General features: G+C 38.0%; 1 protein-coding gene across 7 annotated transcripts in view; it reads right to left on the reverse strand.

Annotated features, from left to right (window-relative positions):
* Positions 1-6,851: 6,851 nt before the first annotated feature.
* Positions 6,852-27,573, reverse strand: part of SENP6 (SUMO specific peptidase 6) — an 80,504-nt gene continuing 59,782 nt past the window's right edge. For 5 of the 7 annotated variants that reach the window (XM_061358401.1, XM_061358397.1, XM_061358398.1 and 2 more), the window contains 12 exons: positions 25,071-25,297; positions 24,405-24,511; positions 24,193-24,309; positions 23,227-23,349; positions 22,884-22,976; positions 18,819-19,252; positions 16,412-16,515; positions 15,592-15,732; positions 14,462-14,550; positions 12,328-12,396; positions 12,088-12,238; positions 6,852-9,477 (listed from right to left, as the gene is read on the reverse strand). In XM_061358401.1, the coding sequence (XP_061214385.1) occupies positions 9,268-9,477; positions 12,088-12,238; positions 12,328-12,396; positions 14,462-14,550; positions 15,592-15,732; positions 16,412-16,515; positions 18,819-19,252; positions 22,884-22,976; positions 23,227-23,349; positions 24,193-24,309; positions 24,405-24,511; positions 25,071-25,297 (1,865 nt within the window). In that variant the 3' untranslated portion in view covers positions 6,852-9,267. The remainder of the gene's footprint in view (positions 9,478-12,087; positions 12,239-12,327; positions 12,397-14,461; positions 14,551-15,591; positions 15,733-16,411; positions 16,516-18,818; positions 19,253-22,883; positions 22,977-23,226; positions 23,350-24,192; positions 24,310-24,404; positions 24,512-25,070; positions 25,298-27,573) is intronic. The other 2 variants (XM_061358403.1, XM_061358400.1) reach the window with 1 other exon arrangement.

Below are 27,573 nucleotides of genomic sequence, written 5' to 3' on the forward strand. Positions count from 1 at the left end.
TCCTGTTAAACATACTGTGAGGACTGCTTTTCCATTCCATTTCAGACATTTCATTTTAGACATTTTTAGCTTCAGCTTTTGAGCCAATCTCGGGAAAAAAAGTTAAGAGGAATGAGTGATCCCCTTCAAAGGCTGACACACCTTTGGGCAGGGACCAGAGGAGGTCTGGCAGTAATCTAATTCACAAAATATGTGGCTCTCCTACACTTCACATCGATGTAAGAAGCAAGTTAAAAGTATATAGTCTTGATTAAAGGCAGTGTGAGGGAACACGCTGCTAGGCTGAAAAGGAAGATTGTTAATGCTGCTAAAACAAGAATGAAATCCTGCAAAGCTCTTGCAGGTACCTCTCTCCCATCTAGCCCTCCCATATCACTATGGGGTTATTATCCAGAACAGAAGCAGTTTAATTTACATTGATGATTGAACAAATCCACTCTCAAAGATGCAGATTCTGTCACTGATATCCATTGGGCAAACCACTCCATGAACTTGCCTGGGGACCATTGCTGTATGAAGGAAGGGTAATACCTTGCCAGAAACATAGGCTGCCGAAGTGGCACCGTGTTCAGTTTCCTTTGCAGTGCAGTTGCACGTGCACTTGAACACTGTCAAAGGCACAGACAAACTAAACTTGCCTCCCCATATATGACAACCTTAGATGACCTCGAATCTCACACTGAGTGCTTTGCTGCTGGTGAGCAGCCCTTGACTTGGGATTTACACCCACACTTAAATTCCACCACCAGCTCTTCAGCCCGTTGTGGTAGGACTTTAAGTACAAGATAAGGCAATCCTCAATGAGAAGGCAAATACCCAGTGCAGCATGGTATGCTCTCCTGGTGTGCGTATTTGGCCCTGGGAGTGCCAAATTGTCCAGTTCTGACTCAGTTACTAGATCTGCTAATAATCCAAATCATTTATCTGTTCACAGTTCTAGTAATGGGAACCAGATGGGAAAGACAAAAGATAGCCTATTAGTTTAGTTAATTCCTTGTGAAACCACATATCCGAAACAGACAAAGAATGACATCTCAGATGTTGATATTTCTTGGCATAAATAATCGAACCTCATGGATTCAGAGTGCTCTTCTTAGCAATGTCAACTTCTGAGACAAATTAGGATAAACTTTGTGGGTAAAATTAAGTTTGGAATCAAAACACATTTCCTCCCTTGAACTCAGGGGATTTCTGACTATATAAATAGTAATTTAGTGTCACATTGGCTGAAAAATGGGAGGACTGTGAATAGTCTGGTGTACACAGGACACAAACCGGAGCATGTCAGATGAAAAAAAAAAAGCAGAAATTATTAATACATCACAAAAGTTAATATGTTTGATAGGTTCTAATTTCAAGCACATCTAGCTTGCATGTTTCCCCAGAATAGCTGCAGCCAAGTCATATTTCTGTTCTAAAGGTAAAGTCACCAGTTCCTGGTACCAGTAGTTCTGACACTTTCTAACTATTTTATAAATGCTTTTTATGAGACTCTAAGGTTGCCTGTATAATTAATGTTTATAAAGTTATTACCTGAAAACTTCTCTGATGAACAAAATACCCAAATTATTCTAGAAAAATAGCAGGTGTCAAAAATTGCTGTGTTTTTCTTTCAGTAGCTTGTAACACCTTCACTAACCTTTAGCAGCTCAGTTAAAATGGTCCAAATAAGGCAGGTGATGTAAATTGACTGCTGGCTAAAATGTTTCTGCTCATGATGTTAAAGAACAGTAACACTGATCAAGTGCTGCAAGAAAGTTTCCCACAGACTCGTAGCATAGATTTGAATTCAACAGGCAATTTGCCTTGCATGCCAGAGATGTGCCTTTGCCATCAGTCTTTCAATGCCACCAAATTTAGCCAAGCTGCAAGCTTCTGGTGAGTGTTACTGATGGGCTGGCCTCAACCCCTGTGGCTTCACTCTTGGTCAGGGCCCCTGTAACTGCAGCACTCCTGCTGCACTGCTGCCCAGGATTTGCTTTGCAGCTGCCTACACCTCCCAGGTTTGTCTCACCAAGCACAGGAATCAAGAGCAAGCTCACGCAAACACAGAGTGGCTGGGGTGGGCAGGAACCTCAGGAGGTCATCTGGTCCACCGCCTGCTCCAGCAGGGCCAGCCAGAGCCAGTTACCCAGCACCATATCCAGATGGCTTTTCAGTATTTCCAAGGAAGGAGATTGCACAGGCTCGCTGGGAGCAATAAAAGCATTTGAAATAGACAATGTCCCTGTGAAAAAGGGAACGTCCTTTGACTCAGAGGACTTACTTGCTTCACACAGGTAACTGAGAAACAGGGATGCAAATTAGACCCAGAGATCAGGGTGACTGCTGCATCTGAGTTCATTAAGTATATGTGAAAGCCTGAGAAGAACTGAGACTAGAAGGAAAAGCTCACAAAAATGCCTGTACAGTAAGGTGTGAGAAAAAAAGGACTAAGGAATTGAGTCAGGGAGCACTGTCTTGGCACAACAAAGGCCTGGTGTCCCTGGGCAAAAAAAAAAAAAAGAAGCTGTTATCACTTCCTAATTAAATATTGTATCACAAGCTGTCCATACAAACACATTCAGCACATTAATCCAGGCAAGCATTGCTGCTGGAACCTAAATATCCATTTGCAGTGTAAGGAGTCACTGCAGATTTTGTCTGAAGTCTGAAAACTTCAGTGGTCTTGTAGGATGGGAGGAAGCTGGGCAACTTCTCACGGCCTTTTACTGCCCTTCTGTAACACAGACAGATACTATGACAATGTTGTTTACAAAACAGTTTAGATTTCAGAACGAAGGAACGTTTAAGTAAGAAACATATTCCATTTGTTTGCATTCCAGTGCAACTTATGTCCTATTTAGTGTAATTTTCTGTGAGAAAATTGTCATGCTTTTAATATTGCTCCTTTGGGATGAGCCTGTCTAATCTTTTGTTACCAAACCAACACACTGTCCTGCATATTACTAATGTATAGCATGAAATAAATTTCCAGGCTTGAAGCTACAGAATATGCATTTTGATAGAGCTAAAATACTTAGTTTTCAGCCTGCTGCATAAATAATGCACTCATCCTAGAGCTTCAAATTCCCAAGTATTTCCTGAGAGCTCCTACAGGGCCGGAGCACCTGTTCTATGAAAAAAAGGCTGAGAGAGTTGGAATTGTTCAGCCTGGAGAACAGAGGGCTCCAGTGACACCTTAGAGCAGCTTCCACTGCCTAAAGGGGCCTAAAAGAAATCTGGAGAGGGGCTTTTTACAAGGGAGTGCAGGGACAGGACAAGGGGGAATGGCTTTAAACTGTGTCGTGGTTTAACCCCAGACAAGACAGCTTGTCCACTCACTCCCCCCCCTTCTTGCCCTCCCCCTACTCCTGGAGGGATGGAGAGGAGAATCAGAAAGAATGCAACTCCCACGGGTTGAGATAAGAACAGTTTAGTAACTAAGGTATAACACAAATCACTACTGCTACCACCAATAATAGTAATGATAAAGGAAATAGCAAGGGAAGAGAATACAACACCTCATCAGCAGGTGACCAATAACTTGCTCCCCCCCAGCCCGACTAAGCACCAACCGATACCTCCTCCAACCCTGCAGTCCACCTGCCCTTCCGGCTAACTCCCAGTTACATCCAGGGCATGACGTGCTGTGGTATGGAATTCCTCTTTGGTCAGTTTGGGTCGGGTGTCCTGTCTCTGCTTCCTCCAGGCTTCCCCTCCTCCCTGGCAGAGCATGAGACCCACAAAGACCTTGGCCAAACCAAAACACTGTTTTTCAGCTCTGTTCCCAGCTGAAAGTCAAAACACAGCACTGCACCAGCTACCAAGAAAGAGAAAAATGACTGCTACTGCCGAACCCAGGACAAACTGACAGAGATTTAAATTAGATATTAGGAAGCAGCTCTTTCCCGTGAGGATGGTGAGGCATTGGCACAGGTTGCCCAGAGAAGCTGTGGCTGCCCCATCCCTGGCAGTGTTCAAGGCCAGGTTGGATGGGACTTGGAGCAACCTGGTCTAGTGGAAGGTGTCCCTGCCCATGGCACAGGGGGTTGGAACTGGATGATCTTTAAGATCCAACCAAACCATTCTATGATTCTGTGATCACTGTTGTAGGTTTGGTCCAAGAGTTACTAGTGTCCCTATCCATGCTACCACTGCATTCCTGCTTAAGTACATGTAAAGGTAAGGGAAACAATGGTAATTTTCAAAAATTTGAGGTAGGAAGAACAAACCTCATGTAAACAGCAGTGTCAGAGAGTTTGATTTAAAAACTGTTGTATTTAGTAGACAACAGGTAAAGAGGTTTGTAGTAACAGTTTGCACACCACTGCTGTGAGTTGGCATCAGTATATTTAGTACGTATATATTTAGCTTTCATCAGTATATGTGCAAAAGTAAACCAAGATCCTGAACTTTCAAATATGGTTAAACAGATAGAGTTTTGTGTAAACAGCTGATAAATTTCACCAAGTTAAACCACAGGGGAAACCTAACATGCTTGAGTTTCTAGATTAAAGACCAGATCCGAAGCAGATTCTGAACCCAGGAAGCTCCCAATGGCTGGAGCAGGGTGCTCCCCCTTAAGTGGACTCCTTATTGCCCACAGTGGAAAAAGTACTCAGCTGAAACAAACCAGTCCGGCTCCCATTAACCTGACAGGTATTGAGACAGCTTACGTACAATAAAGAGAATCTCATTCTGAAGACTGACTTTTTAAATACTATCTACATCTATAATACTGGGCAAATTGACACATATACTACCTGGATTTGACTATTCCGTTAAAGTAAACCATTAATTTTTAAAGCACATCCACCTTTTTGTTTGTGGGTTGTTGTTTTTTTTTGTTTCTTTTTGTTTGTTTGTTTTTGTGTTTGTTTTTTTTTTCCCCTGCTGCTGTTTTCCTTATACACAAGAATCTTTTATTTAAAAGTGTTCTTCCCTCCCCTGAGTTAGTCACCATTACACACTGATGATTTCTTTGGGTAAAGTCATACCCAAAGAACTCTCAAGAGAATCTGATCACAAAACCCAACAAAATAAGGAGACATGAAAAAGACAAAAAAAAAAAAAAAAAAAGGCAGACAAGGCTCTTGTTCGCTACAATAAATATGGATACTTTTTAATCCATATAACCTTCTGTTCATATATATTCATGTATCTTCTTAAATGTTTTCCATCACAAATAGTGCTGTTTACTCTCCTCCAGGAACATCAACTATGAGCCACACAGGAAAAAGCCAAGGTAAAAACTAAAAGGAAAGCGAGACCCAGAGACCCAGCAAAGCAGCGTCCTGACTGTTTGAATCTAGGTTGCAGCTGGCAGTGAACTTGCACAGCTGAATAAAGACTCCCCTAGCTATGGTGTACATTACCAACTTTCCTTTTGTAATGGCAGGCTTGTGCAAGTCCACATGTAAATTTGATAAAAGTAAGTAAAATCTAGCCCGTCAGAAAACTGCAAGAGGCCACAACAGAGGGAACAGTCACTTCCCAGATTACATCCTCACTTGACCAGACTGGAGCCTATGAAACAGACATCTTTCATCACATCTTCAGGCAGGTATGACTGACTTCAGCAGAAACGAGTTGATTAAAAAATATGGTGGTGAAAGATAAGGGAAATAGCTGCTACGTCACCCCTTATGTTTCAAAGTTGTACTTCGTAACATCAGTTCCCCTTTGATTTCCAGAGGTAGATGGGAAGTCAGAAGACTTGGGGAAGAGAAGCACCTTTGTGAACATAAGTCACTGCACAGAGGTTCTTCAGGGGTACTGAGTATGCGGAAGACAGGCTGTTATAAGAAGTGCCATACCGAAATGAAATCTTTTATCCAGACTCCAGCACCTCTCATCGTTGTGACCCCAAGAATGAGGACTCCAAAGAACAAGCACCTTCACAGCAGCTTTTTCTGTTCATATACGCTAGACCACAAGTATCACATTATCAATGAAGGACAATGTAAAGCTTTAACGAGTGAGCAATGAAAATACACTCTACTTAAAAATCCGAGTAAAAAATGACAGTAAATTAGTAAAGAAACTGCTGCAGTTTGTTCATCAGAAAAGTCTAGTAGTTCACTCCAATTTCCAGAGGAACTACACTAAGAGAAATTAAAAATCATACATGCAATAGCTTCTTGTTCTGCTTTACTCATTTGCTATGCAATACATGGCCAACAAAAAAAGAGGAAAAAACCCCCAACAACAGCATGGTTTTCTCATCATGGGGTAGTTTGCTTGATTTTTCAACTCTACTGACTGTTTTGGAAGTTAAGATTCAACCTCAAAAAAAATCAACATCACAGTTCTTATGTTTGAACTCTCTGGTCTTTACAGAGCATGCTCAGTTCTGTAAGCAAGAAAAACAGGAACATCACAAGGGACTACTTAGATGTCTCTTCTGCTTTTGCAGCTATCCACCAGAAGTACATGCATTTTTTATGCTACGTGATCTAAAACTTTAATAAGAATTCTTAACTGTTATTCTACCTGATGTGAAAAACAATCCGAACAGATACATTTAATTAGGCAGCCATCTGATAGCTTACACTGCAGAATGCACTCATGCTACTCTTAAGGCATTTGTAATCTTAAAAAGCTTATAAAGGAACATACAACTTACACTTGCCTCGGTGGATGTGTTGCCATATAATTATTAAACAAACACCTCTAGTCCCCCCCCCCCACTAACTTCCACTGAATAAATGTGATTCAGAAAGCTCACTGGTGAAACTCCTTGCTAAGACTGCAAAACACTGTAGTGTAACTGACCACTGCATTAAGGACAAATACCTTACAAGCATGCAGTAGTGAGCTTTTTAAACTTTTCAGTAAGGTTTTAAATAACTCATTCTTAATTCTCTGCATTTTTTTCTATTAATGTCACATTTTATTAAAAAAATAAATTTCCTATATTTAACATACGAGCTTGCTGTATGTGACTGAAGATTTCGAGACCTTTAACATTAAATGATAATAAATCAAACACTTTCTTCACAGCTTTGAAAAAGTAGAGGGAGGAAGAAGGAGAGGACAGGAAAGAGGAAGGAAATGCAGGAAGCTCCAGGCATTCCTAGCAAGAGAACCTTCTACAGCATCAAATTATGAATCTGAATCACAAATGTTAGAAAAAGTAAAACAAGCTATTATATTGATCAAATCTGGATATATTCCATATAATTAGAACACACCATTGGGAAACACTAGACTTGGAAGGAATACATTCTGTTTGCAATTGTCTCTGCTTGGTATTTCCAAGAAATTCTTTTCCTTCCCTCTCTACAAGCCATAGCTGATTTACTTGCATTTGCTTAAACTACTATTCCAGTAAGTCAGTTGCACTAAAGTCAGATATACCAGAGCCTGTAGGGAAACCACCTAAAACTATTTTATCACAGATTCTTCCCAACAACAGCAACCATACTGGATAAATTTGATGGAGGAAACAACTCGGAGGTGTGCATGGCACATATTTAATTTGTAATCCAGAAGACTGCCCCCACATACTTGCAATTAGAAACCCGTGTAGGTGCTATCTCTAACATAATGTATGTATGTGGTGCTTACATATTCTCCGTGGGGCCCAGGGTCTATGCAAGAGGAAAGAGATGCAGGAACCAACACCTCCTCTAAATCCCACAGGTTATCTGTACAAGAGCTGAGCAGTCCGTGCAATCTATGTGCAATCACTCTGCGCTGGGGAGTGAGCCCCCTTGTAAACAGAGGGTTTCACACAGACAGCTGTCTATGCAGAAATGCCCTGGTAGTAACATCCTTAGCAGCCATGTTTTCAGGGTTTAGTGAGAATGAAAACTCATGGAGAACGTGTATACGGGGTTAGATTTGATCTTGTGTATAAAAATTGGTCTTCGGGGACACAAAGAGTTCAGCTAACGAATTCTCTGCTGCTTCTCTGTGGGAGAAGGGAATGACAAATGACGTTCCCGGTAGGAAAATCAGGAGAGAAAATACTATCTGCAAGGAGGGGCAGGAGGTCCATCTTTCTCCCCCCAACAGACTTCTTCCTGGGGAGAGACAGTTTCTGGTTCCTTTCAAAGATATTTGTATTAGAAGACTGTGTATGTATACCCCCTTGCACAAACCATCTTTTCCTTTCCTCATTTGAATACCAAAGCCTTTCTTTAACAAGGCAAAAAGGCTGTTTGCCGTTTAAGCAATGATGGCATTTCAGATTGTTGTAAAATCAAAATACACTGGAAATATCCAAACAAATCCCAACATTAGTCTGATGCTACCTAAAGCCAAGAACAAACAATCAAGCAATGAACACTGGTATTCTGTTGTGGTTTGGTTTTTTTTTTTTTTTTGCGTGGATATTACAAAAAATAGTAATCATACACTTTTTTCTTTTTAAATGTTCATTACTTAGATAAAGCACATATGAATGTAACATTCAGAATTGTAACATAGAAAATGTAAGGTGGGCAACTTGCTATTCCAAGTACACTTACCAAAATACAATTTTATAATGAAGAAAGCCTCAAAATACACCTGTACAACAATTGGGATCCACAAAATATGATTTAATAGTATCACTCAAGATCACTTCATTGAAATCACTGTTATAATACTGCTTGAATAGTTATCTCTGGTCAAAGAGCATTCTCCCCCTTTCCCTAGCCCGTCCCACTGAAGCGAGGGTGGAATTATTTTCATTGCAAGGCGTATCTTTTAAACCCCAAATCTGAAGCAGTCCTATTAACTATTACACTGCCTACACTTAAAATACTGGGAGGATGGGGATCACCCTCTCTGAGGCCATGGTACATTGAGACACCCACTTATTGTTTGTAGCGCAAGCAGAATAATCTTGTAAAGGGCAACTAAATAGGGTCAAAATATGAATTAATTATCTCACTACCAAATAATTTCCTATGTGTTACTTAAGCCTGTGACATTACAACTTTACTGAAAAATAAAAAATTACCCATTTTATCCTATAAATATTTTCTTTATTTGCTTTATGTTTAGAAGTTGCTATTTAAGTTCTATTAACAGAAATACATAACAAAAGCTCCCTAACAAGTGGAAAAAACGTAATTACAAATGCTGAAAAAGTTGGCCTCATTAACATATGTACAGACTCGCTTACTTAATACACATCTTTGTGGAAATTAAATCATTTTATGACACACATTTATACAAGCATTAAACATTCCCAAGTGACTTTGAGCAGAGAATACGCCAAATCTTTAGTCTGGGCAGACAAAAATGTATATTTCAGTTTTGATTGTGGAGCAAACATGCAAACAGATACAACACTCAGTCTGAGCTGCTGTTGGTAAGTTGTTCTGTTTTTTCCTGCAAAGATCTTTCCACTGAACTTGCATCCTTTTGTCCCTTCTTTTCCTTGTTCTGCTGTTCCTGCAGCTTCAGGATTATTTTTCGTATTTCTTCTCTTTTGGTTTTCATTCTTGGGCGTGGAAACCAGTCTGTTAAATTCATTGGTAGCTCAAAACTCAGAATGGGATTCTGAAAAGCAAGGTCATTTGGATATTACAGTAAGAAGTTACAACCTATAAGACTGGAGAGAACTGTAGTGGGGAAAAGCACATTCTTCCTCACCTCATTCTATCTGCATGGAACAAAATTTCTATGATTTGCATACTTTGTACATGTACAATTAAGGTAAAACCGATCAAGCTATCTAGAGTTGATTAGGAATCAGCGGCCAAATTTTCCTATTCTTATAAATAACCTGTAAGACCATAAGCAACTAGTACAGTCAGTTTAACATTTCACCGTAAAAAGCAAGGTCAGTGAAAAGCCTCTGGCTACCACCAATCCTTTCTGTACTTGCATTTTGTTTTCCTGCTAGAGGTTATTCATTCAAAGAATTAAGAGAATTATTATTATGAGTCATTATCTATGCCACTTCTGTGACACCATACAACAATTTCACCCTAACCAAACAACAGTTTGTGGAATAGTGTTTTCTCTCAAAGAAATTCCTCTCTTTGTATATTCCGGTTTACACTGAGTGAATTTAAGGTCCTTTCCAATCCTAACTATTCTATGATTCTATGATTCTAATTACATTCATCCACTGAGTTAACACTAACAAGACTACTTGGGGAAACAACTAGTGACATTCTGCATGGGAACAAATCAATAAATGCCATATACTGTACTAGCAGCATCATTTTACCTCCAAACAGAACATCAGCTAGATAAAATGGCAATAAAGTAACTCCTATGTTGAACTGACTTTGCCAATGAAGCTACTTAACACCAGCAGTAAGTAGACTTCAGAAGAATGACACTAAAGATGAAGAAAAAAGATGCAGAAAACCATGGGTAAAAACCATGAAATAGGTCAGACAAAGGAGTAAGAACACATTTAGTGTGGTTAACACAATAGAAAGATAGTTTACATTAATCTGAACACGGGCTTTTTGTTACTGTTCACTGTGGGGAAGAAGAGCAGGGGCAAGGGCAGAAGCCAGCTGTGCACTTTGTGCTGGGTTGCCAGGTCTGTCCCACGGCTCCTGCCGGAAGCTCTGAAGCCTGCCGGCGGCAGTGCCCCTCCGCGTACCGGCACCGCCTGAGGCGGCACCACGGCGCCCCCTGGCGGCGGCAGCTGCACCGCAGCAGCCCTCCTGACCCGGCCCAGCCCGGATTGCTGACAGGAAACGGGGGGGGTTACTTTGGCAGGGCAGAGGTGTCCCACCTGGGCCTAACGGCAAAGCTGAACAGGCATGGTGTTGAAGGAGCGCTGGCAAGTACTTGCTGTGACAGCTGGCAGGTATACTCCTTGTTACACTACCTACCAAGGATTCATGGCTTTAAAAAATACACACCATGATTTTAACCATTATTACTAAAACCAAGGTATTTTAAACAAATCGACAAACAAGAATAGGATGTGCCTAAATAGTCCACAAACATCAAATTAAGCACCCCTCCCCACATGCTCCCATTCAGTTTGCACAGCTGCTGGAAACAATGAGACTTTGTGCAAGTTCTGAAATACATTAGCAGCTGAACTTACTAGTTCAGTAACTGTATGGCAGTGAAGTACCATGCAGCCAGTATGGGTTTTCCCTCCCCACCAGTGTTAGTTCTGTGAAAACCCTGTGATCTGCTACCTGACGCATCTAAATGCCATCCCTGTGCACTGACAGGTGATGCTGCTGCATACTGTAAGACCAGACAGGACGAGAGATTCAGCAATCCATTTGCAAGAAGGAAGGGGATGGAAGGGGTAAGATTATTAAAACCTGCTTGCTCCTCATATCTCCCGAGTACAAAAGAGGAAGGAGGATGGTTCTAATCTTTCAAGGACTCACTGGTAAAGCAAAAGCTTTTGGTTTTGATCTGCACGAACGCGCTCTGCAGAAGCCTTTCTGCCCTCATATGAAGTATGAACATGGGGAGGATGGAGGAACAGAGAAGAAACAGACACTTCCCCAGGAAAGGTTCAGTAACAGGACAGTTTAGTGGTCTCAAGAACCATGGACTTCAAACAGAGTTTGTGTCCAATACAGGCAACATCTCACGACTTGTCACTTCTCCTTCCCCTAGACCTGATGGTGTCAACACCTCCACCACTTGTGAAAGATCAAGACAGTTAAAGTCATTAAGTGTTTAACCAAATTCTCCAGTGGAATAAAGACATTTAGCTGTAATGATTCCATTTGCATGTTTTCTTGCAAGTTAAAGAAAAACTACTTGTATCATATTAGTGAATTTACTCAGAATCACAACTCTTAGGGAGAAAAGAACCAGCTTTTTGTCCTGCATCTTTAGGTTAGATTTAGAACTCAAATTTGAACTCAGGTTCTTACTGAGTTATTTTAAAGAGTATGCACAGTAAGAACACAAAAGAAAGACTCTATATGTATTTTCTTATTCTCTTAGAAAAAAAGCCTATTTCAAATTGGCTTCCAATTTCTGATGCATATATAAAACTAAAAAGGATGAGTTTATTTCCCAAAAAATATTATGTATACACTAGTTTATAATGCATAATCTAATAAATAGGTATAAGAGCTACACAGCCTTTTATAGCTGTTACAATTTAGTAGTTCAAACCAGAAAACCTACCCCCAATAGTTATACAAACAGGGATACATCACATACCTCAAAAAAGCTTTCCACATACTGCAGTATGTACACTCCACAATCACTGAAATTGTTTTGTTGTGGCACTTTTGGGTTGGAACCTTTCATGACATCTTTGGAAAAGCTTCTTTTGTTGCCTTTTCTGACTTCCCATTCCACCTCTAGATATCTATGATAAAAGACCATGCCAATCAAAACTTCCTGGTTCTTGAAGAATTTTGCAGAAAACCAACCCCCAAACCCAGACATGAAACTTACTCCCGTAGTATTTTCACAACATTTGACCGGGAAGGCCCTCTCAGGGAGTCCATAAGCAAAATGCAGGGCCTAAAAGAGAATGCAACTTTTAAGTACATAGTATTTTACAGCAGTTTGTAAAGCACAATGTTACACAACTAGCTATGAAACAGTGGGGTGACCTTGAACAAAAGTAGGTCAGTACTATAAAGTTTCACCAGCACTGCTATAATCCCCTAACTGGGATAGCTAAATGAAAGACTGTCTAGATTTAACCATACACTGAGCATACTGTCAGACTGAAAGAGTGTGTTACAGGCAAAAACTAGTTGCTTAAAACCCTCTGAGATGTCTAGTACTCTTCTAGACGCACAAGGTATCTGGGACTCTGGCCAGAGACTAGAAAGTTAAGGGCTAGAACCCAAAAACATCCTTCTGGAGTAGCAGCTGGAGGGCAGATGAGGCAGTCTGTAGCACCCAAGATGACACTAGGTGTTGCATGTTTAAGAAATTATTCCAGCCAATGAATCTGAAATCTACCTGGTAGTTATGCACAAAGCACACATGTACTCCATTTGAAAAACTTTCAAAAAATAACATATCCATAAACAAACATTTTCTAGACTACCAAGTTTGCCTGAAGACTTCTGTCCACTACAGATGTGTGCATCCTGTCCCTTGGCCTAGAGGACACCACCTCTGCAGCAGCTATAAACAGAACAGTCATATCAGCTGCCTTATATGGCACAGCTGGATGTATTCTGAGGGATAAATAGGATGTAAATCAATTTTCACAGAGCTCTGCTTTCTCCTTTCTAATACACATACATTCAGACAAGGTATCCTTTATAGAAACTGCAAACTGGTAAATGCAGATAAAATATCTGCATGCATTTATGTCTAGGTTTGTTTGCATTTATAAATTCATTTACACGTATGAAATCTTTTAGGCATAAGCCTATAATCACTTGAATAACATTTGCCTTTACTTGTAGGCAATGATTCTTTAAAATGATCAATCCAATACTTTGGGTGAAGGAGGCTGTTACATAGTAAAGCATTTAAGTGCCCTTAATCACTTTTGATACTTAAGTGCCAAATATCTTAACGAAATTCCATGTTTAGATTAAAATACTGTCTGAGGGAAGTATTATGTACGGATAATCTATCAACAGAATGGGACAAATTTAGCCAAGCTGTAATCAGTAGCTCATAAATATTCTTAAAACTCACAACACAGATGTATTTTTATCCCTTCATAAAATCCATTAACAGTAAGTCATACACATTCCATACCATGTATAAATATGTAATTTTATTCTTATTCTTATGGTGCATCGTAAGCATGCATTGTGAAAGCCTTTCTCTTTCTAGCAACCCTTACACGCACAAAGAAGAAAATGGATAAATAAATTGTGAAAAAATACAAAGGAAATAGTCAGACAGCAATATGAGTAACAGTATTTCAGGATATGGAATCATGTATTTCTGTCACACCAAAATGCAAGCAACTGCAGCCAATGATTATGAAGAAATAGTTTTCTGGGTTTCAAATATACAAAGTAAAAAAAAGGTTTCAAGTCCAAAACAGTTAGACAGATTAAAAAAAAAAAAAGTAACTGAATTTAGTGCCATGGAACAATCTTATTAGAAAAAAAAAAAATCTACAGACAGAAACAATAAACAGCTAGAACACGTTCTGATAGGAAATGGGAGCGGTTAAAAATTGTTTCCATTTTCCTGTACTCGTTTTGAGTACTGACTAAGGTTTTCTTCAGCATTAAGTTAGTTAAGACATTAATCTGCTTTTTGATACAGAAAGCTACATTTGAATATGCTTCTGCACCTTCTTTTTGTAGGAATCTACGTGCAAGCTACTGAAGAACAGCCTTATTTGAAGAAACAATTTTCATATGCCTTGAAGCAATAGAAGCTTAACAGAAACCCCAAATGCTTCCATATCAGTAGCAGTTTCACTCATGAAATTTTCTGCTCACTGAAGATGATACTAAGTATAAAATTCTCTCTCAAACACTAATAACATGCTAATAAAAGTGTCTGAACACTGATGTATGACCATTTCCCATAATTACTGTCTTCGACAATTTCATAAACTTTTATATGAAATCTCAATTTTAATGTTTTTAATACTTACTGTTTACAGATGGTAGGCTTCAGGTGCCACTGTCCCATTTCTGAATTACAATTATCATCCAGAAGGCCACCATCATCGCTACTGTCTTCCTACAGAAGGAACAGGTTTACACGTGTTTAGAAGCTACTATTGTTTTTCAAACAGATGCAAAAGAAATTATTGCTATACTTACCATTCTTATTCAAGACCAATAACACAAATTTAATAAAGAAGCGGTAGCTTTAATCTGAAACCACTCATAGTTTGTAAAGGTTGCATTACCAACTTTTAGTCACATGGTTTCTCAAATCCTTGCTGGAATGACACAGAGTGAATGGTGCTATTTATTTAGCAGCCACTGAAACTAGAAAAAAAGCTGCAACTGACATTTTCAAATCATTGCTGGCTTAAAAGAGATGCATCTCCATTATTTGGTTATAATCCAAATTATACTTTCCCCTGCCAATGACTACTAGGAACCTGCTTGGCAGTTTTATGTATATTACATTCTAGATGAAAGGAGACAAAATCTGCAACGAACTCAGAATTAAAATTTGATCTGTGCTCCAGAATGACCCAACTTGGTTTTCAGGGTGAGGGAAATTAAACCACTGTGAAATTATATATCATGGGTTGCAAAAACAGTCATGCCACAAATCTGGGAATAGCCTTGACCTTTCAATTTCACTATTGATTGTTACGAAGGATATAGAAATTTTATGAAAAAAGCCAGTAAGTTATTGTATCTAAAGCATCCCAATGATCCATAGTTTCTTTCCCTTCTATTTTCAGTATTATTACTGCAGACCATTGTGTTACAGGGAATAAGATCCTTTCCAAAAATGGGAACAGCTGCATCAGCATAATTTGTGACATTTTTGGTGAGAACTGTGTACACATACTAACATGAAGGATCCTGCAACTGAAATCCTCATGCTATGCCATGAAGATATTCTCCTACTAGAAACTGCTGCCCATTTAGGGAACTCTAATTGCTACAGAACAGACAAAAAGGCACTTCCATCAGGTGAGAACCACAGAATGTTCAGGCAAGTGGCATGACAGGAGAGGTGGGGTTGAGTCTGTATGAAAAACATCCTCAGATTTCAACATGAACTGGAGCTTTTACGTGTGTGCAGACATATACATACTATTTGGAAGCCACTACAAATAGCTGCAGACTTTGGAAAATATTTTTTTGTTCTGGACTCAAAGGTGAAAAACGGGTAATTCCTAGAGAGTGTATCTGATTGCCTCCGATTCTTTATTTCGGACAACTTGGAGTCATACACCTGGAACATGAACAGGAAGGCCAATTAGGAAGAATAAATGTGTAACTCCTAGCTTGCTTGCGTTGAACTTACACTGTAGAAGCAACAGGGATGTGGTATAATACCCTGAAACCCCGTAGTGAATCAGTAAAGGGCATTTTAATGATCAGTTGTTCCACAGGTCTAAAACTTCTTCCAATCTGAACAAGAACACTACCTGATTACAAATCCACGCTGTTTAAATGTGATTAGAAGCATCAATGAAACAAAACAGCAAAGTAGCACCTACTTATAAAGGTGTCTGTTTATGTCCAGGAAATAGCAGCTGAAAGAAGAGTAACTTGTTCTTGGGTCTGGTAGGTAAACATGGGAGTGGAAGAGACGAAAGGTAGGAATGTGTTGACTTTCAGAGTTTCCACTAAAATCATTGTCTAATGTTGTCACTATGCAAAAGACTCACAAAATATTAAATGTGGGATTAGTACAGCAGTTTCCTACTATACAGTTTAATGACTGAAGGTACAATCCTTTCCTGCCAGCTAATTTGCAAATTGTCTATGTAGCCAGTGCTTTGGATTTGACACTTGTAAAGATAGCTAGTTTTAGACGCATTTACAACGTGGACACAGCTTTTAAGCTGCCCATTCAAACTACAAATCAACAATTTACATTTCCAAAATAAAATTGCTGAATTCTTTACCTGATTATCTTGGTCTTCAGAAAAATCTATAAGCTCATCTTCATTTAGTTTACTGCCATCAGCTGAATCTTCACTATAGTTTAGCCTGATTTTGTGCAATCCATCTGTATCAATCACAGATAGCAGTATATTTAAACAACAAATACTGTATCATAATTGAAGACCAAACTCACGTTCAATTTCTCCAGGATTGCTCACAATAACTGTGATAATGCTGACATATTTTATTCATGCATATGAACAAAAGTGAAAAGTTTCTTCAAAGTAATGCAGCATTAATGTTCCTTATTCTGTGAAATAAGTAAAAATATCCTAAAGACAGACTAAAAACTATCATGAAATTACCCTATAGTTCCATGAAGCCTTTAAAACAGTATAAAAAGCTACTGACATCAAAAGCGACAGTCTCATTTGGATCCTTATATAAGCACTTATTCCCATTCCTTCTTTCCCATGGTTCTTCCATGACACCAAATATACCCACACACAATAGACCACACTGAGAAAGACAGTCACAAGCTTATTATTTTTTACTTGAATCATTTCCTTATCAGATTCACTGTGCAGTGATATGAAGACTTGTGCTGGTAAAAGGAAAAGGCAGCTTGGGAACCCACTGCCAGGGAGGGTAGAATGCAGGATCAGCTCTCCTGAGAGCAGCAGCTTAGAAATGTTTGTGAAGCTTCACTGTTTGCTACATTAAAAAAGTATTTGTAAATTCACTCCCTATTCTCTCTACATATTTAGTCACCTGGGAAACTGCAGCAGAAGATATAAACATTACTGAATGCTACAGCTATACCTGTTAAAGAAGCAGATACATAAGGCTACAGGCTCACTAGTCTTAGTATACTACCATGCAAAATTTCAGAACAGATTTTTGAGGTGAAAAATTGAAAAATATGTGGAAATAAGTGAAAAATTGATAACTCATGCCAGCAAACCCCAAAATCTTAGTAACAAAACTTTCCTTAAAGGGCTCTATAATATATCTAAACAATCACTAAAAAAAAAAAGCGTTGGTTACAGTGTCACTGGAGGATATAATTCTTATTAAGGAAAACCAGGATTTCTGTAAGAACAGTAAATAGGGCAATGAATTAACTAATGGAAAAAATGTCAAAGACCTGCTTTTGAAAACACTTCAACAGTGAATTTAAAGAAACACTTTGGATAGAGGTTGCTAGTGGAATTCCACAGGGACAAATTAGGGAATTAGCCTTACTCCGTATCTTTGAAAAGATCTTAGCAGAAGAAGTAGGCCATACACTAATGTGACTTAGTTCTACTCAACTGAACAGCCACTCTGTCTGCTTTAGCACAAGAAAAGGTGGTCTCTTGGTTTCATTGACTATACTATCAAAGAGTCATCTGCTACCTTTTGAGATAGCCTAGGGTATCAAGGACATACCTAGGATTTGGCTGGGTCAAGAATCAAAACCCACACCCTTCTGGAGCAACAGCTGGGCAGAAAACCCAAGGCTTATACCCCCATCTTCCATCTGACTGAAATGAAAGTTTAGATGCCCATCTGAACTTAGATGCCTAAACATTTACTAGTGTCAGTCTCAAACTGAATCTCACCCTTAAACTGTAACAGTGACATATACAAATGTCTACATTAATAAAAAGGTACACCATCTGCAATAGCTGAGCAAAGCAGTCTGAGTGACTTAGTCAGGAACTGAATGACCATCAGCCACCAATACAATCTGTATCTGAAGAGGATCCAAACCTTGCAGCGAACAGAGAAAACAATCTTTTCCTATTTCCTTCATCTGCCTTTAAAAGTATGTTAGCTCACTTTGGTACAAATGCTGCTCCAGAGCACTGAAATCAGCCTCCACAGCAGTAATGCATGAAGAAAGCCTCTCTAAATGTAACATGGAGGTCATGTAAGTGATTATTTTTTTTATTTATTTTTCTTTTTATTCTTTTTACATACCTTCTCTAAGGGCATTAAAGACCCTAATGGTGTTGAAGCAAAACCTCAAATGCTGGAACACACTAGAAGCAAGGTTGCTGAAGCAATCTTAATTCAGCTCCTCCATGCACATACATTATGGGGATCCATAGTTAACTACTGTTCTTTCCTTAACGATTACAGTCTTAAGTGATGCAAAATGGTCTACAAAATTATTTGTGCGAAAAAAGGTCACACGACTGAAAACTTCATCTGATTTAGCAAAACAGTTTTTCATCTCCAGCCCTTTGCCATGAAAGTTATGCCAACAACCACAAAAACACTTAATACGCAACAGCTATAAATTACTTATATTGCAAGCACTCAAACTTCAGCACATACTGAACTTTCAAAATATGAAGTTTACACAATTGTAGAAGTAGTAGCAGATGTGAAATCTCAATTTCTTTTTATTAAAATGTGCATATTTTTACAATTACATACCCATAGATTGGCTAGCAGCTGTGAATTCACCCTGTATACCATTCGCGTCCAGAGTCCGATGGTCTAGTTTATGGCATGTTGATTCCACAGTGTTAGGTTCTTCCACATCACTGTCTATTTGATTTAGTTTTTTGAAAGCACTTTTTCCCCTACAAGGACTTCTTCTACAACACGAAGACTCACTGTCCTCTGTTTCAGTGTTTGGGTCAATTAAAGCTGTATTAAACTTTTTGGTCAACATTTTCTTTGCCGTGGCCTTGGAAGGTGAGTTTTGTGCATCTAATTCATTTGGCAAAGGAGATGGTGTGTTGCTCTCTCCATCTGAAGAGGAAGATTTTAGCTGTGTTGCAGCATTTTCATGATAGTGTGGATTTGGTTCATATTTGGGTTTTTCTAAGCCAGGAAAACAGATGACAGCCAAAAACCAGTGGGCACTGAAAAGGAAAAAATACGTTAAAAAAAATAATTAATACATTAATGCTCATGGTTAAACCTGGAGTTCGTAATAAATAAACAAAATACTGAGTGTCCCCTATGTGCATACACACACAAAACACCAAACCTCCCATAGTTATTAAGGATAAATTGTAATATCTGTTCACTTTTCTGGGCAGGTTTTACTCAAACCTTCAGAATCTTCTCTAAAGGTAAGATCACTCCATTCAATAGTCACCAACTCATTAACATGATGCAGTTAGTTTATTTCAATTTGCTCATACTATTTGCATTCTTTTCCTTCTCTTAATTAAAGCTTATTTCATTTTTAACATTTTCTTTCTCACTACATGAGACAGAGATTGTAGAGTTCATGTTTTATGGCTCTATAATGTTCTCTGGTAGTTCAGCACTAGTAACACTAGTCAGATCTAATGGTACAGCTGAATTGCCCATATTCTTTTGCTTATGAGATCTTCCAATTGTATATGACAGTTGACATTTTTAAAGAAATCTTGTCAACAGTGAACTAAAAAGGGGAGAAAAGAGTATTTGTAATGCCGTCACCACAATTCTGTTGTCCTCCCTTTGTTGTCCCTTTGACTGACCCTTTCAAAGAACTGACATTCTAACCCTTTCAGGACCAAAACCAGTTATTTCCCCCAGAACAAAGTAAGTTTTGCCCCAGTTTCCTTTTTATCTCCTCTTTCCTCTTCAGACTTCACTGACTTGCACTCCATCAGAAATGGAGCAGCAGCAAATTCAGGGACTGAGGCACTGCAAATAGATACTGACTGACCCCATTTAGAAATTTTCTGAAGGTTTTCTGATTCCCTATAGATTCTTTACAGCAAATAGCAAAACAGAACCTAGCTATGTATTACGCAGGTGAAGACTTACTACAATGTGATTTAGGAAAAAAAGAAAAACCACATTTAAAATGCATGTCTAACACACATATTAAAATTTAGACGATTACAAAGCCTCAATCCTATTGAAATTTGAAGGCAGTTAAAGTGGCCTCTGAAAGCAGCATATGAAGTATGGAAGCATTTTTTCTTGACTGATTCGCCACAACTACAACATTAAATATATAAGCATTGCCAAACGGTAGAATTTGTGTGGATTCTATTAATATAGGCTTTATGTACCAGTTATGTAAATAGACTAGCAAACTAATCTGGATCTAAAAAGAAAAGAGCTTTTAACTTTTAAAAGAACAACCTATGTCCACTGGAGACATGAACAAAAAGGACTGTACTGCCAAAGGACACAGAGATAGTCGTAGCTGTATCAGCCATATTCTTCTGAAGGTAATTCTCCTCTAGAATCATTCTGCCCACCTCCAGTTACTGCAGTTTGACAACTTGTTAGATGATGACCCCACACTCCCTGAACTAGTGGTTATGGGAGAGTCTGGAAAGACTTTCTGGAACTTAAAAAGGGGGAAAAAGGAAGACTAGGGAACTACAGGCTGGTCAGTCTCACCTTGGTGCCCAGCAAGACGATGGAGCAGATCCTCCTGGAAACTATGGTAAGGCACATGGAAAATAATGGGGTGCTGGGTTTTGTGTTCTTCTCCAGGTAGCTCCCTAGCCTCCTCTTTATCCTCTGATACCAGTTACCATACTAGGAGCATTTCACTGTTGAGTCACCAATTCTTTCCTAAATGTTAGTATCTCCCCCCAAAAAGTTCAGCTTTTTGTTCCTCAAAATTGAATGTTGGATTTGGCGGCATGGGGAAAGTGACGTGTTTGAGGGTATACAGAATTGCAAGGTGCATCCAAGAAAAATATTAGCAGCTAATAACAATAAATAAATAAATTAATTGTAATTAAAAGATATAATTTATGCTTTCATTGCCAGAAGGCAGGTTGAAAACAATAAAAACCAAACCACCACCACCATGATTTCCCAATCTGTCAAACCACAACTTTCTCATCTCCCTGGATACTTGTTTTTTCCTCTCTGCAATATTCTTACTGTACATATCGGGAAATCACTTTTGCAAAAAGAATATCCTACTATCACCACTTACCAAGTTTCAGTTCACACTGAAGGCCAGTTCCAGAAAGTGTGAATAGCACTGCCTCCAGATGAAAGATGTACACCAAGAGCACAGTATTCAAGCTCTAATCACTACTTGATGAATTTATAAGACCAAGCTAATCCAAAGCAAAATCCCCAACTCACATACGATATGAACATCACGCCTTCAGTACAAACTTGCAAATTCACTTCTATGGACCTGCACTACTTGCTAAGGTAGACATTGCTTTAGTTCCTTATCAGTACAAGACAGTGAAAACTACTACGTGTTAAGATAGTAGCAATATAACTAATTATTGTAAAACCACAGAACTATTTATTTTCATTTTCAGGTGAATTCTAAGTCACGCTGTTATTTGCAGCATTATCAGTCTCATCTATTCTATGATTTCTCCTATACAGATGTGTGAATGACACAAGAGAGGATGGTGGGAAGTAAACTATGCAACAAGCTCTAAAGCAACAAAAATTTAGGTGACAGATACCTCAAAATTATCGTATTTAAAGCTTCAGATGAGAGGGATGACAAGGATGAAGCCTGCAGTGAACAGGGAGAATTATCTTACAACTGAGTCATTTTAACCACCTAAGGGCTGGCTGACTTCCCATAGCTATACAGAGGTCATTGCATCTCAAAATCTAAAGTCCATACCTGTAAACGGCTTTCTAAAGGACTTACTTTCAACTTTACAATAGATCTGTGGTCACTTACCTCATAACTGCCTCTCTACAGCTAGCCTCAGAATTCAGATGGGGAGGAGAAATTTTCCTCCCACTGCACAATGGCATAGTACCTAGACATACTTCACTCAAGACAGTCTAATTAAAAAAAACCCCAAACTTCTCTGAATTACTGGAAGACCCATTAAGTATGCCTATGATATATCAGTTACAATTATCTTGTCTCTCTGTCCTTTGCTTATGTTTTTATTGTATATATTTTAAATACAGCTGTTTAACATTCCTAAATACTAAGGACAGCTTAGATTCTATTAATGAAACATGGAAATGTGTGTGTGACAACTTGCTCTTATCTTAAAGAAAGCAAACACCATTAAAACTCCTTAACTATTAGAATGCTATCTGTCTGCTTCCTGACCCAAGAAACTTATCAGGACAAATGGATATAAAGAAAAAAAATAAAGCTCTAAATATAGGGCAGTAGAGATTTTCAATTGCATTTTCTTCCAATATAGGTTTCATATAACTAAGGAATGATTTCACGTAAACCATACAGATCTCATCACAACAAAAAGTAAGGGCTGAAAAAGGTAAATCCAAAAATTATCAGCAATAACTGCTTAGAAGAACGAACTTCAGAGAACCAGGTAAAACTGATTCTCTGAATTGGTTCAGAAGAAGTACTCAGAAAAGTTCATTTTTTTCTCAGTCTTTATTCTGTCTGATACTTCTTAGACTACAACAATGAACTTAAAAGGTTCACAATTGGTTTTTTTTAATCACCTGGAAAAGTATGTTTATTCTCTTATTTTTTAGCTTCAATTCACACTATAACTTTCAGTTTCAGAAGGAGGAGACTTAAACCTTTACTGACTGTGATAGAAAGGTTCGTTTACTTACGCTTCATTAAGGGGAACAAAAATGAAATCTTTCTCAAAAATGTCAACATGTCGTGTCCATGTTTTTACTCGCCCATGTCGTTTTTGTTGTATTCTGCAAGAAAAACACATGATTTGTAGGGTGGCCTATTTTAAGTGAAAGACTACTTTTCCAGATATTTTCACCTTAACAGCTTCTTAAGATTTTCAAGCTGTATTTTATGTTTGTTATAGGTCTGGATGCTTCCTAGAGTTCTGTTGGTATCACAGTATTGTCTGTAAGGATTTTACCTCTGTAAAGCACCTCTTCTTGTAGTCTTCCCTCTACTTAGCTCTTAGTTAAACTGACTTATCAACAGACTTACGAAAGGTTCGAAGTTTCATGAATATTTCTCCTTTCCCTCTGATTAAGGCGTTTATAGAAGAAAGAACTGAACACATGTATTCTATCAGCATCTTCTTTTTTCAGTTTTTCAAGTACCAAGTATCTAGTTAGTAAAAATAAAAAAGCAAAAGAAAAAATTCATGGAGGTGAATTCATCAAAGTATTCATCACAAAAGTAAAAAGGACTGCCAACAGTGCTACCTCCCCACCACACTGTTACAGCCTTTCACAAAAGAGATAAGAGTATTAGAGCTAACTAACCACAGGAATTAATTAAGGCAAAATCTGTGCCAATATTTCAAGATATTAAGTTCTCTGTTCAATCAAATTGTTTTGCTGCTGTTGTATTTGTTTTTATGTCATGGCAGCAAGATAAATTTTCAGTGAATATATTACATAAAGACATAAGGAATACATATAAAATCTAGGAAAGATTCACAGTTTGTAACAGCCTACAAACACTCCCAGAGTGATGCACCGATCTTCTTTTTACTTCTAAAATATTTTAGTAGACTGAAAATTATACACACGTGCTTTATGTGTAGCATAAACACAGCCACACATAACAATGTAGGTTGTAGCTGTAGCATCAGTGACACACAAAAAAATAATTTATGTATTATGTTAATCAGAACAAATGAAATTCCATGGACTACAAATACTCAGGAAAAAAAACAAGTGAACTTAAAAAATGCCTTTTTTTCAGTTAAAATTCCTCTTCAGATGCTAAGAAATTTTAAAGAACCTTTCTTCCAAGTGAGAACAATGTCACTGTCAAGCAGGACAGCAGAGAAACCAAAATTTCTAGCAAAGATACAAAACAACCTTTAAATTTAGAGCTATATATACTTGGAGACCAAGTATTAACAACTGACTTATGAATTTTTAGTGTAAGAATTTTTCAAGTTTCAAAGACAACTAAAAACTGATTTGAAATAAAACTTACTTTAAATAAAAATCAATAATAACATCATTTAAAAACTCTCCTTCATTTAGACAATGGAGGTCTTCATTGGTCACAGAAATACCACCTTTAGCTGGAGGAGGTGGATAAACTATCAACCTGAAAAGAAAAAAACAAAATATAATCAATAGTAAGTATGACAGGATGAAAAAAAACCTCCGAGAATCAATACAGGGCAAAGATAGACATCTTACTTTTCAATAGGACCAATAAATACTGTATGTGGTTCTCCAATTTCTTCATCATCATCAAAATATGGTAACTGTTTATTTCGCTGCTGCATTTTGGATTCAGAAGCAACCTTAACAGAATAAAGTCAAAATCAATTTGCATAGTGTGCTCAAATTTATGAAAAAGGTAATAAAGCTTTAAGAAGTCCAGCAGTGTAATACCCACTGCTTTTGCGAAGACTTCCAAGTGTTTGTTGTTTCCTTACATTTAGGTCTGTTCTTATCTCTTGCAGAGTCACAAATCTTTCAAATTCTTTAAGAGGACATTTTGTTTGAAGAAAGCACTGATTAAATTTAACTACAACATTGCAACTTAATTTCTTGTTTAAAATACTACCATTCTACCAGTAGATTAATTTGGAAACATTTTTGTTGTCTAATTATAGTAGAAATTTCTCATCCCTTAGTAATTTTAAATTGCAACACTTCTTGTGGACCACACTAAAACATATCATGAATGCACAGAGTATTTCCCATAGTTTCATAACCCACCATGATGCAGTCTGAGAATCCTCATATAAAAGCCAGCAGAAATTGTTGATAATTTTGGGGTGCTCTGGTGACTAGCACACTACCTTTAGTGTATTTGTAACCCAAATAATATAATGACTTTGACAAAAATATAATTACATTTTTTATTTTGTTTTCTCTGTGAGATGGGCTTCCTTTGGAATTGTCTTCCAAGCACTTGGTAAAAGCAACAAGCCTGCCGTTGGCTTCTTCAAAGGAAATTTTCACAAAGAAGTCAGAAATATTATTTCTAATACCAATGTCAGTAATAATTTTTTCAAATATTGAGTTTGCATGAGGATCAAGACCAGTTTCAAAAATCAAAATTATATACTGTTCTTCTTGACCTACAAAAAAGCAGAGAGAAAATTATCCTTTAGAAACAATACGTTGCAAGAATGAACAGATTTCAAAGGCTCACGTGCCAACATCCGCATGCACTGCTGAAAATATATGCAAGCAGTAATACAGATAGAAAAATTAATTACGAAGCCCTTCTACCTACATTTTTCTTTATTCTTCATTTAACATTATCTTCTTTATTTTTTCTTATTATAGTTCTACTGTTTTTCTATAATCCTACTGTTTCAATACAATTCCAGAAATTATGTATCAGCAGAATTTCCTCTCTATATACAGAAACACCATGCCCTAGTTTCTCCCAGGTCAATGCTAAAAAGGCTAGAGCAATTCTCTCAAAAAAAAAAAAAAAACACCAAACAACAAAGCGAAATACAAAAAACAATTTGTGATTGATGTATATCCATCTGTGGAAATTTATTAGGAGAACTGTATCCTATAAGGTGACATTATTGCCTTTTGAAAATCTTACATATTAAAGTCACAGCATATAAGCCCAGAGGTCCCTAGCCTTTTAGCTAACACAGTCTACAAGAATCATTTTTACATGTATATACAGCACTGACATCTACATGTCAGGTCTTTCAGACAACAGAGTTTGTGAGAAAGTGACAGATTGAAAAAGATACTGCTTTAACTTGGGGCAGCTAGCAAGGAGGACACAAAACCACTGCTTAGAGACCAAATGGAACAGAATACTGAGGAGGGGAAAAAAAGCACATTTTTGAGATTACTGTTTCCAGACTTAAATGGGAAAATAAGCATGACGTTTTTTGAAAAAGTGGATATAAACCATATAACACACATTAGAGGCACCAAGTTCTAATAAAACTACTCTTACTGATTATAGGCACATGTTTTGGTTACAGAAGTATGAAAACCTGTAATGGAAATTTCATGAAAGAAAGTTCTTTTTCTCTGATCAGATTTCTGTTACCATAGAAACAGAAATCTCTTAAGGATCTCAAATCCACTAGCAACCAGTTTCATTTCTAAGAAGTATGCATCTGAAGAAAGAAAGGAATTGAAAATGTCACAGTAATCAAAATCTTCATCTCCTACACAGGTAAAGGGATCTCACCACCTGGAAGAGCAAAGCCCTGCTTTCAGGTTCTGTAACAAACAATCAAAAACCTCTCTGCCTGTGGTGAACATTCTGTGAGAAGAATACCATATTTGCTCATGCTTACTCCTGGTAGCCCTAATAAATCTGTAATTTTTTTGGTACAGTGGCTTCAACAGGTCACCCTACCCCTTTACCAAAAGTTGGAGAATGTGTGTCAGATCAATCAGCTATTGTGTAAATATCACCTATTCACACAATCTGAAAAATAAGCAGCAAATTGCACTAGGAGGATTTAGGCAGTTAAAACACAGGAACAGGATTCAGGCTGCAAACCCCAGTCTCACATAGCTGGCTAACTCAGAGCAGCAGGGACCTGTTTTTCTGTAAGACAAGAAGAGTTTCAGACATATGCATAACCATTTCCTTTTGCTTATTTTTAACTCAGCATGCCAACTGTCCCAAAAAATAATTCTTCAGTAGCATATTTCCCAATTCATCACCTACAGAATTTAGGTGGATAACTGGGTTTAGAGAGGTCCTATTTTGGGAACACAAATACAACTGCTTACACAGCTATGGAATCAGGCTTACAGTAATTACACTGCTCACAAAGCAAATCGCAACAGTCTTATCACAAAGTACTCCTAAGCATCAAGTACAATAAAGCAGTTGGGTATAAAACTAGCTCAGCACCACAGCCTCAGAGTGAAAAGCTAGGGAGAGAAAGGCTGAGAGACATGAAGGAAGGATTTCTCTACAGACAACTCAGGAGGCTTTCTTTTTTCACTTGTGAACACCTGTGTTCACTTGGGGTCTAATGCCTACTCCCAGGGCTGTCCCTAGCATCCCGGTATGCTAATTACTTTGTAATTATAATACTCCTTACAGCTCATACTTTTTATAGGAAGTGGATGAGCTTATTAAAATAGTATTATGTGTTGGAAGCACACAGTTCTGAGATTGTTGAAAGTGTTCTTCCTCCATTCGAATGCAACATGTATCTATGAAGCTGAGTGCAAGTATAAATAACCACAAAATTTAACCTAAAGAAAAGCCTATTTAAGGGGAAGAGGACTATGCTAATTTAGAAAAAAATAGTGTCCATATTAAGATGCTAGAACCTTGAGGAAAACTACGTTGAAATTAATGTTAAGATACCTGAAGAGAATCTACTTAAGTTTCCAAGCAGGCATTAGT

Source organism: Neopsephotus bourkii, unplaced genomic scaffold, assembly GCF_033783945.1.
Source record: "Neopsephotus bourkii isolate Nb327-2 ecotype Australia unplaced genomic scaffold, CSIRO-AGI_Nbou_v1 NB_941, whole genome shotgun sequence".
In the NCBI taxonomy this organism is placed as follows: Eukaryota; Metazoa; Chordata; class Aves; order Psittaciformes; family Psittacidae; genus Neopsephotus; species Neopsephotus bourkii.